This window comes from Heptranchias perlo, chromosome 40 (assembly GCF_035084215.1).
Source record: "Heptranchias perlo isolate sHepPer1 chromosome 40, sHepPer1.hap1, whole genome shotgun sequence".
Lineage (NCBI taxonomy): Eukaryota > Metazoa > Chordata > Chondrichthyes > Hexanchiformes > Hexanchidae > Heptranchias > Heptranchias perlo.
In genome coordinates this window covers 1,792,246-1,803,879 of record NC_090364.1, presented here as the reverse complement: position 1 = coordinate 1,803,879, position 11,634 = coordinate 1,792,246, and the positions used below count along the sequence as shown (strand labels likewise).

The following is an 11,634-nucleotide window of genomic DNA, read 5'->3' as shown; positions in this document are numbered from 1 at the left end:
GTGTGAGTGTGAGCAGAAAGGAACGTGTGACAGACAGTTTTCAATTGTGAACAATTCAAATTCATTTTCCATTTTATAATCGAAAACTGGTTTTCATTTCAGATTCCGATGAAATTGTCAAAAGGAAAATCAAAGTGATTGTGGCCGGAGGAGATGATGGTTTGTAGATCTCTCTGTCTGGGGATTATTGACTGCGCTAATATATGGGAGCTGGGTCCGTGAGGATTAACAAGCTCTTTATTGAAATGATGTGAAATTTATCTGGAGATGTCACCTACCCTGGTGCTGAGTGTGTCGGTGTTTGCATTGGGAGAGTGGGATCTTTGAAAACCATTCGGATAACACAACGTGTGGTCTGGATATTTTAATCTCATGGGGAGGATTTGGAATCTTTATGATTAGTTAATAACACAGTGACAATAGGATCGATGAAATGGGCTGTGGAGAGGTTGTCCCATTAGCCCCAAATGGGAGCCCACAGCCCAGGACCCCAGAGGCAGCTCTTGGTTCACTCATCTCATGGTTGAAGAGCCAGGAGGGCAGAGACTGCAGGTTAGGTTTAATCTCTCACCACGTGCAGTAATCCCTCGCTAAATCAGCCCCTGAGACTGGTATCACTGTGGGAGAGTGGGATCACTGAAAACCATTAGGATAACTCAATGTGTGATCTGGAAACTGAAATTCCGTTCCTTCTGTTTCAGACTCTTTAGAAAATGAGAGTGTCCCTGATACTAAAGGTATTTATCTTCATCTTTCAACAATACATCACGGTTACAGATTTAAATGTCATTAAAACAGGAGTGACAATTTTCAAACTATTCTGATAACTGCACACTGAGTCTTTCCTTTGATTTGTGAACTGAAATTCTGTTCTTTCTATTCCAGATTCTTTAGAACATGACAGTCACTCTAAGCCTCAAGGTATCTATATTTATATTTTATTTGTCGCTATTTCTAAAATTCATTAGAAAATAATCTAATGATAATTGTACTAATGACTCTGGGATGCAGTTTTGATCCATTGGCCTTGGATGGAAACCCAAAGCTCAGACCCCGGTGTCAGTGCTCGGCTCTCTGTTCCTGTATCTGAAGAGCCAGGAGGGCAGAGAGTGGGGATTAGGGACAATCTCACACCCGTGCAGTAATCCCTCGCTGAGACCGGCCTTTGTTTGGTTCGGGGCTGCTCAGTTGAGTTGAGATTGGCACACGTTGGCAGGACACTAACCTGGACTCACGTGTGCCAGTCTCAGTGCCAGGAGTGAGACTCACACTGACCCTGGAGCCTCCTGGATTCAACCAGCAGTTTCCTGGTGAAATCACCCAACCCTAATCCAACCCTGAGCTGGGCCGTCGGGCGATGGGAATGGAGCTCATGGTGAGGTGAGCGATTCAGTGGGTAGTGCAAAGTCTGAGTGTGAGCAAAAAGGAACGTGTGACAGAGACACACTTCTCAATTGTGAACAATTCAAATCCATTTTGCATTTTATAATCGAAAACCGGTTTTCATTTCAGATTCCGTTGAAATTGTCAAAAGGAAAAGCAAAGTGATTGTGGCCGGAGGAGATGATGGTTTGTAGATCTCTCTGTCTGGGGATTATTGACTGCGCTAATATATGGGAGCTGGGTCTGTGAGGGGAGGCACAGGCTCTGGTCCCTCTGTGAGTTACTCTGAAACATGTGCTCTGATTGGGCTCAGTATTAACACACTAACCAGGGAGCACCGCTTCCTACAGTGTCCTGCCCAATATTTATCCCTCAAACAAAACAAACAGATTGTCTGGTCATTACCACATTGTTATTTGTGGGATCCTGCTGTGCACAAATGGGCTGTTGCGTTTCCTACATTCAACAGTGACTACACTTCAAAAGTATTTCATTGGTTGTAAAGCGCTTTGGGACATCCTGAGGTCCTGAAAGACTCTCTATAGATGCAAGTCTCTCTCCTAGAACAGGACTGTCTGTAGTTTGCTTGTGATTAACCCTGAGCCCTGAGGCCTGGTACACAGGTAGTGAGGGACACAGACTGGGCTTCACATGTTCTAAATGTCCTGTCTGATCGCTGAAGCCCATTAAGGGCCCAGTGGCTGAGTTTAGAACAGAATATTCACATCTGCCCAAGGGCTGGGGGCTCCCAGTCTTTGCATTGGGAGCAACACTTTTGTAAACCATTGCAGAACGGAATGCAAACAGCCTGAGGATTTATTCCACATCCTTAAATACAAACACCCCAGTGCCGAGTGTGTTGGTGTTTGTAGTGGGAGAGTGGGATCTTTGAAAACCATTAGGGTGGTCTGGAAACTGAAATTCTTTTCTTTCTATTCCAGATTCTTTTGAACATGACATTCACTCTAAGCCTCAAGGTATCTATATTTATATTTTATTTGTCGCTATTTCCAATATTCATTAGAAAATAATCTAATGATAATTGTACTAATGACTCTGGGATGCAGTTTTGATCCATTGGCCTTGGATGGAAACCCAAAGCTCAGGCCCCGGAGTCAGTGCTCGGCTCTCTGTTCCTGTATCTGAAGAGCCAGGAGGGCAGAGAGTAGCATTCAGTGACAATCTCACATTGGCACTGTAATCCCTCGGAGATCGGCTACTGAATCCGCCCTTTGGTTTGGGTCAGCTTATGGTGACAGTGGTGACCGATTCAGTGGGTAGTGCAATGTGTGAGTGTGAGCAGAAAGGAACGTGTGACAGACAGTTTTCAATTGTGAACAATTCAAATTCATTTTCCATTTTATAATCGAAAACCGGTTTTCATTTCAGATTCCGGTGAAATTGTCAAAAGGAAAATCAAAGTGATTGTGGCCGGAGGAGATGATGGTTTGTAGATCTCTCTGTCTGGGGATTATTGACTGCGCTAATATATGGGAGCTGGGTCCGTGAGGATTAACAAGCTCTTTATTGAAATGATGTGAAATTTATCTGGAGATGTCACCTACCCTGGTGCTGAGTGTGTCGGTGTTTGCATTGGGAGAGTGGGATCTTTGAAAACCATTCGGATAACACAACGTGTGGTCTGGAAACTGAAATTCTGTTCCTTCTGTTTCAGACTCTCTAGAAAATGAGAGTGGCCCTGATACTAAAGGTATTTATCTTCATCTTTGAGAGTCACTCTAAGTCTCAAGATATCTTTATTTCTATTTTAATATGTCACTATTTCTAAAATTCAGATCCCTTGTTCAGATTGGAACCTGAATGAAACTGTTTCTTCACCTTGGCATCGTTCAGGTGTCAGAGCTGAGCCTCCATGATCAGCTGTGGGTCACTGTTACAGCTGAACTCAGCCTGCTCTGTTCACACATCTATTCGCTCCTCGAATTCTGGCCTCTTGCATAACCCCCACTCCTTCACACTGCTTCCCCCCCCCCCCAGTGTCCCAGCAGGAACACCTTCCCCCCACCCCAGTGTCCCAGCAGGAACACCTTCCCAGCAGGAACACCGTCCCCCCCCAGTGTCCCAGCAGGAACACCGTCTCCCCCCCCCCCCCCCCCCCAGTGTCCCAGCAGGAACACCGTCTCCCCCCCCCCCCAGTGTCCCAGCAGGAACACCGTCCGCCCCCCCCAGTGTCCCAGCAGGAACACCGTCCGCCCCCCCCAGTGTCCCAGCAGGAACACCGTCCGTCCCCCCCAGTGTCCCAGCAGGAACACCGTCCGTCCCCCCCAGTGTCCCAGCAGGAACACCGTCCGTCCCCCCCAGTGTCCCAGCAGGAACACGGTCCGTCCCCCCCAGTGTCCCAGCAGGAACACGGTCCGTCCCCCCCAGTGTCCCAGCAGGAACACGGTCCGTCCCCCCCAGTGTCCCAGCAGGAACACCGTCCGTCCCCCCCAGTGTCCCAGCAGGAACACCGTCCGTCCCCCCCAGTGTCCCAGCAGGAACACCGTACGTCCCCCCCAGTGTCCCAGCAGGAACACCGTTTTCCCCCCCCAGTGTCCCAGCAGGAACACCGTCCGTCCCCCCCAGTGTCCCAGCAGGAACACCGTCCGTCCCCCCCAGTGTCCCAGCAGGAACACCGTCCGTCCCCCCCAGTGTCCCAGCAGGAACACCGTCCGTCCCCCCCAGTGTCCCAGCAGGAACACCGTCCGCCCCCCCCAGTGTCCCAGCAGGAACACCGTCCGCCCCCCCCAGTGTCCCAGCAGGAACACCGTCCGCCCCCCCCAGTGTCCCAGCAGGAACACCGTCCGTCCCCCCCAGTGTCCCAGCAGGAACACCGTCCGTCCCCCCCAGTGTCCCAGCAGGAACACCGTCCGTCCCCCCCAGTGTCCCAGCAGGAACACCGTCCGTCCCCCCCAGTGTCCCAGCAGGAACACCGTCCGTCCCCCCCAGTGTCCCAGCAGGAACACCGTCCGTCCCCCCCAGTGTCCCAGCAGGAACACCGTCCGTCCCCCCCCAGTGTCCCAGCAGGAACACCGTCCGTCCCCCCCCAGTGTCCCAGCAGGAACACCGTCCGTCCCCCCCCAGTGTCCCAGCAGGAACACCGTCCGTCCCCCCCAGTGTCCCAGCAGGAACACCGTCCGTCCCCCCCAGTGTCCCAGCAGGAACACCGTCCGTCCCCCCCAGTGTCCCAGCAGGAACACCGTCCGTCCCCCCCAGTGTCCCAGCAGGAACACCGTCCGTCCCCCCCAGTGTCCCAGCAGGAACACCGTCCGTCCCCCCCAGTGTCCCAGCAGGAACACCGTTCCCCCCCCCCAGTGTCCCAGCAGGAACACCGTTCCCCCCCCCCAGTGTCCCAGCAGGAACACCGTTCCCCCCCCCCAGTGTCCCAGCAGGAACACCTTCCCCGCGTTAGAAGACTAACATCGTTGCCGAACACCCCTTAGACTAAAAACAGAAGAGCTCTGGAATGACGGTCACTTTTCACATATCAACCACAACCTACTCCTTTTCACAACTTGTCCCTCAATCTCTTCTCTCTCAACCCCATTCATATCGTCTGTTTCAATTTCATTTCCTGGTAACTTATTCCACAGTCCCTCGACTTCCCTTCCTACTCCCAACAATCCCATTTCTAACTCGTATCCATGTGGAATGATTTGCCCGGATCGGTTCTGTATTCGCCACGGTCAAGCTCAGCTGGACACACTCTGAAATCACTGGTCCAAAGGAAACAAGTCCCAGTGATCAGGGACAGGAAACCATGGCTGAGGGTTTCTGCCAGCCCAGGGGCACTGAGGGCAACTACAACAGCCCTCCTGGTGCCCCAGCTCAGAGCAGAGGCTGGGATCCTCTGGCACAGTCCCATACTTGGGAGGACATTCAGCTATTCAGCCATGGCGGGCTGTACCTTTCTAACACTGAATGTTCTGAGGAAGGTTTAGGTCTGTAGAATATTTCTACAGATTAAAAACTAATCCTATTTTGGGGCTGAAATCCTGACTGCTCTTAGCATCTTATGGTGTATGTATCTAGTTCTGGTCAGGGAGCCAACATCTGGCTCCCAGCTGTTGCTGACACCACAACTGCCTTTTGAAGATGTCGAACCAGTGGAGGGAGGAATGTCAACAAGGAGGGAGTTTTGTTAAATAACCAGAGAAGGAGGAAATATTGAAGCCAAAGAACAGGGATAGTCTCACATTTACAGGATAAATTAATCATCAAACCGTAGGCCCAATGTCATGTGGAACATCCTGTGCCGTCCTGTGGGAGGAGATTAGCCCAACACCGGCCCGCACTCGCCCGGCCCAGCCCCCAACCCAGCCCCCATCTACCTGTTACTCCAACAGCATCAGGTTTCTCTGAAAGTAAATATGAACTTTCTTTTCAGAAGAAGTGAAAGACAGCAACAAGAAAGTTTTGTAGACATCACTTCTTATCTTAAATAGACAAAAATTAATATTTATTAATATCATTAAACAAAATGTGAGGAATCGGGCGAGGGGCAGGATGGGGTTGTTACCAGGGCTGGAGCGCTTCAGCTATGAAGAGAGACTGGGAAGATTGGGTTTGTTTTCCTTGGAGCAGAGGAGGCTGAGGGGGGACATGATTGAGGTGTACAAAATTATGAGGGGCACAGATAGGATGGATACTAAGGAGCTTTTTCCCTTCGTTGAGGGTTCTATAACAAGGGGACATAGATTCAAGGTAAAAGGCGGGAGGTTTAGAGGGGATTTGAGAAAGAACTTTTTCACCCAGAGGGTGGTTGGAGTCTGGAACTCACTGTCTGAAAGGGTTGTGGAGGCAGGAACCCTCACAACATTCAAGAAGCATTTGGATGAGCACTTGAAATGCCATAGCATACAAGGCTACGGACCAAATGCTGGAATATGGGATTAGAGTAGACAGGGCTTGATGGCCGGTGCGGACACGATGGGCCGAAGGGCCTCTATCCGTGCTGTATAACTCTATGACTCTGACTCTATGACTATGGGCGAGGGGAGAAGGGGTTTGACTATGGGCGAGGGGAGAAGGGGTTCGACTGGGCGAGGGGCAGGATGGGGTTCGACTGGGCGAGGGGAGAAGGGGTTTGACTATGGGCGAGGGGAGAAGGAGTTCGACTATGGGCGAGGGGTAGGATGGGGTTCGACTATGATGCCCTTCATTGGAATAACCTTCTGACACTGCTAGTCTCATACATGAATGATATTTTCCTTATGCTAGTCCTGTAATTATTCATGTTTATTCCAGGTCCCTTCCTTCTGAAGCAGAAAGCCAACTCTATTGTCAAAAGGTCCAAGAGGTCAATTCGTGAATACTACGAAAGGTCAGTCATTTAGTTCTTGCATCATATGTTGGGAGCTTGTTTACAAGGATGTGTCTTCACTGCTTCTTGCTCAGGCCTCCAAGCTGACACAACAGCAACACCTTTAACCTAAACATCCCAAGGTGCTTCACAGGTAGACATGTAGACAGTGAGATTAGGAGGGGTGACCAAAAGTTTGGTCAACCAAATGGGGGTGTGAGAAGGTTTTAAAAGGAGAGGGAGGCAGAGTGGTTTAGGGAGGGGATTCCAGACAGCAGGACCCAGGTGGTTGAAAGCTACTGTTCCCGTTGGTGAGGAGGAGGAGGGGGTTGATAGTCAGAGGAACGGAAAGATTGGGGGGTTGCAGCGCTGGAGGAGATAGCAGAAATGGGGTGAGGTGAGACCAGAGGGTGAGGATTTTAAATTTAATGCTTTGGGAGATGGAGGGGGTGAGTATGGGACCTTTCTTTTCATATGTCAGCAGTAGTCACTACTTCAACTCAGAATCTCCAAAACACTACCAGAAAGAGGGGGCAGGAATGGAGAAGCTCTTTTAACTGTTCAATCTTGTAAGGGGCTTAAGGCCAGACTCCCTGTTCGACCCGGTACCGAGGTGTCTTAAAAATGTGCCGTGTGTTTTTTTGGCATCGACCAAAGCACTCGTATTGGCAACGACGAAATGAGGTTGAGGGAAAGCAGAGAGGTGAAAATGAGGGCTGATGGGTGAAGTGGTGAAAGTTAGGATATGGGCAGCAGAGTTTTGGACAAGTTTATGGAGGGAGGATTGGAGGCTGATCAGGAAATTGTTGGAGTAATCAAGTCTAGAGGTGACAGTCATGTAGGTACAACCAGGCAACAGTGGGGAGTCCCTATCGCCTTGTACCGTGAGGGCCTGTCGTTGAACAGCAGTCTGTCCCATTAATAGAAACGGGGCTGTTTAATTGACATTATTAACAAGCTTGTGTTAGAGTTGGTGAGGAACTTCCCAGAGCGTTCCTGGGTGGCACATTTACCCACTGAGCTATTGAGGCAGCCATTTTGTGTCTGCTTGAAGAAGTGCAGGTGTACCATATCTGTACACTCCAGTGCATTTTCTTCTGGAACCAAAGGTCTCCTGTATTTCCTGGGACCTCGACGGACTAGCGTACAAAATTCTATCCTTTTAACTCCGGCCCCTGGACTCAAATCTGGCCTGAACTCTGAGGATGAATTAATCTGAGACCAGAGCTCACATTCAGCCCAGAGAGAGGCGGATGATGATCTCTTCGAAAGGGAGCTGGATAGCTCAGCGTTCACCGATCACCAAATCCTACCTCTGGGACTTGACCTCAAATGCAGCCCAAGATGGGCAGGGTAGACTGGCCAGCACTGTATTCTCTGTCAGTCTATCACCAAGCACATTCTGGTTCTCTCCAAGCATTAAACTCTCAGCGTCAATTCATTTTACAAAGCAAAGTGCTTTCGTAACTCTGTTAATCTATCCTAATTCTAGGCACCGTGAGTACTATTACAAGACACCGTACGAAAGACGTAGGGAAATATGCGAGTCCTACTATCCCTGTGACTACCTGGCAGACAGAGTCGGATTCCAAACAGCCTACCGACAATATTTTGGAGATTATTAATAATAAACTGAAAACATCAGCAACATCACAGTACTTTATACCACACATAATGTCAAACAGAGTGGCTCAGACTGTATTATTTTCAATTTTGATCAAAAACTTGAACATAGTTTCCATCAGAGAGTATTTTAAACTAGTTCTGTGGGTCATAGCTCTGCCCTCTGATTTAAGAGGGGCTCACCACACCCTAGAACAGGGACAACACGACCAAAAGCCTCTTCCTTCCTCATAGATCAATCCCACCTTCTCACTGCATTCCTCAATCATGTCTTGACCCCCATTTACACCGACAGCTTCACTGTCCTGTCCTGATAACTTATTCCACAATTCAGTTTCCCTTTGGGTGAAGATCTCCCAGATTTACCCAAACTTCCTTTTTAGCTTGTGTCCCCTGGGATTTCAGCCCTTCACTGCGTAAACAGGTTACCCCTGTTTCTGTGAATTTCCTTCATCTCTCTGATATGATGGATTTTTTTTTCCCAAATTCAGTCACTCCTCTTTCAATTTAAATTTTTTTTTAATAAAAGCTGCTAATTTTTCAAATAGAAAAAAAAACTGAACAGTTAAAATGATGTTCAGTGCCCCCACCTCTAGGAGACAGCTACACCCAATGCCCTGGGCCTAGTCTCACCTCATTATACTTGCTCCTGTTGTTTTAAAAAGGGAAAACAAAAGTCTTGTGAAAGCTTTTTCTTTAATATTATGTCCCCTGATGAAATCTGGGTGATTCGGTGGGTCACCATGGGGATCTGGCTGCACGTCCAGCCAAGACTAACAAGATGAGAGGCCCCTCGAGCTGGCTGTTAAGGGCCTTATATGAAATGAGTTTGGCCTCTCAGCCTAGTCCCTAGAGGGAATGGGCTTATTGCTCTGTCCCTAATTTGGCACTAAATTGGCAACTTTGCTCAGAAAGGCAGATGTTGTTGGAACTGGAAAGCTGTCACGGTGAAGTATTAGCAGGTCTGTTTCAGAGGGTGGGACTGACGTATACTTCTGGTCAGAGTAGAGGCAGCTTTTAATTCTGTAGCTCACCTATGCTGTACCTGACCTGCAAGTGTTTGATACCAACACTGGGTGTCTGAAATGGAAAGCGTTCAATACCCAGCTCTCAACACCCTTCACCTCAACCAACGTGACGTTTACATAACAATTACTGGGGTTTTCTGCCCCCCCCCCTTTTAATTTGTTTAAAAATAAAAGGCAAACAAGATATCTCCAGCCCAGCTACCAGATGCAGAGTAAGTTCTAGATGGAAGAGGGAAAGAATGGGGCACTTCATAGGGGCAATTAAGGGATCATCAGCTCTAATGAACAAAAAGGATTTAAATAAAGAAAAACAGTGCTTTAAGAAGTAGCACATTTGAATCACTTTGGATATATTATGTGTGGTATAAACAGTACATACAGCTGAGCAGTGGGTACCCAGTTAATGCCTGCACTGGGGGAGCAGCGGAGTCTGGCGTGATCCTGTGCTCTATTATCGTACCAAACGCTTAATGAGTTCCTGTCAAATTCCTTAGGCTGCTCTATTAAAGGAAATAAACAGGTTAACCACTGTTAAAATAGCAGCCAAAAGATCTTCATATAAGCAATTACCTTGTGCAATATTATCATACCAACACAAGTAGCATTTATGCGATATCACACAGGGTGATCTCCAGACTCCAGGTTATGTGCAATATCACAGGGTGATCTCCAGGGTCCAGGTTATGTGCAATATCACAGGGTGGTATCCAGTCTAGTTCTTATACCTTGTGTGCTCTTCATCAGTGATGGAATAAGCTGGGTCTCCATTACACTGTCCCACTGTGCTCCTCTTATAGTTTAAGTACCAATGTTTACTTCTGTCTAAGGCACAAATGTATTATAATTTAAATATCTAAAGACACACAGTCTCCCATCTCCCCCCACCCCCCAGGCCCAAATATTGACTGTACAGTTGTATCATACAGCTGAAATTTCTGTTTAATTTTTGTAAATTCCTTGTTTAGTCTCTCTGTGAATTGCCTCCATGTTGTGGAAGGTTATTTTAAAACTAATCCTTCCGTTGGTCTTAAATCATTTTTGTCCTAATTTAAAAGCTTTGCAGGAATGAAACTAAGTGTATCAGAACCTCCTTCTCAAAAAGCCAAGCTCCGAGTCAACAAAAGACTCCCATTTTCAATCACTCAATCTTTCGAAAAGAAACTAAACAAAGCAGAATGGGGATTATTTTTGGGTGGAGTCAGTCCCCAATAGGGACATATTTCCTTCACAGTTTACGGCCATGTATTGGCTGTCTGCTACAGTTTGGAGGATGGAGTACTGGATTTGAGAAAAGGGCTTCCTTCATTTTGAAAATGTTATAACAATGCATGGAGGGGTAAGACATTCTCTATTTAACAGCTGCGTAGCTATTCTGGGGGTGGACCGAGTTGGGGGAGCAGGACGGTATCTTTAGTAAATCTCTTATTTCACATGATGTAAGAATCAATTATCATTGCTTTGTTGCACCTGCTGAAGATACAGCGCTGAGTTAATTCTATTTTATTTTCATATTTTAGTAAAGCTAAAATCCTGCAGTTTCTAATGTCTGTATTTTATGAATATAACAATAAAATTTAACAAAAGTAATCGACTTTGTTTGGATCACTTTTCCCAAATACAAAGTGCGGTTGCTGTGCTCATTGAATCAAGGTCCCATCACCCGCACTCCCGCCAAAGCCACGTTCGCAGCTATTTTCCACTAGTATCACTCTGCACTCATCAACCAACCGAACACTCCACTCCACGTCCATCAACTCTCGGCCAATCACACATCTACACCCTCCAATCCCCGCTCATTTATAAGGATGATACCAGAACTGTGGGGTTATAACAGTCAGGAAAAGAGATGGCTGAGGGGTGACCTGATAGAGGTCTTTAAAATTATAAAGAGATTTAATAGGGTAGACGTAGAGATGTTTCCACTTGTGGGGGAGACCAAAGCTAGGGGCCATAAATATAAGATAGTCACTAATAAATCCAATAAGGAATTCAGGAGAAACTTCTTTGCCCAGAGCGATAAGAATGTGGAACTTGCTACCACAAGGAGTAGTTGAGGCAAATAGCATAGATGCATTTAAAGGGAAAGGTAGATAAACACATGAGGGAGAAAGGAATAGAACGATATGCTGATAGGGTGAGATGAAGTAGGGAGGGAGGAGGCTCATGTGGAGCATACACACCGGCATAGACCAGTTGGGCCGAATGGCCTGTTTCTGTGCTGTAAATTCTATGTAATTCAGTGCAGTGGTTGATTCACTGACAATTGGTCTCAGCCCTTAACCAATGCAAATCTTGTGT

At 47.5% G+C, this 11,634-nt stretch overlaps 1 protein-coding gene across 1 annotated transcript; it reads left to right on the top strand.

Moving 5' to 3' along the window:
- The first annotated feature begins 433 nt into the window (after nt 1-433).
- On the top strand, nt 434-10,923 carry LOC137305401 (osteocalcin-like). Its single transcript, XM_067974231.1, has 8 exons — nt 434-506; nt 886-921; nt 1,513-1,569; nt 2,325-2,360; nt 2,773-2,829; nt 3,059-3,094; nt 6,631-6,706; nt 8,178-10,923. The coding sequence occupies exons 1-8, from the start codon at nt 434-436 to the stop codon at nt 8,308-8,310; spliced, it is 504 nt and encodes a 167-aa protein (XP_067830332.1). The 3' UTR covers nt 8,311-10,923.
- The last annotated feature ends 711 nt before the right edge of the window (nt 10,924-11,634 follow it).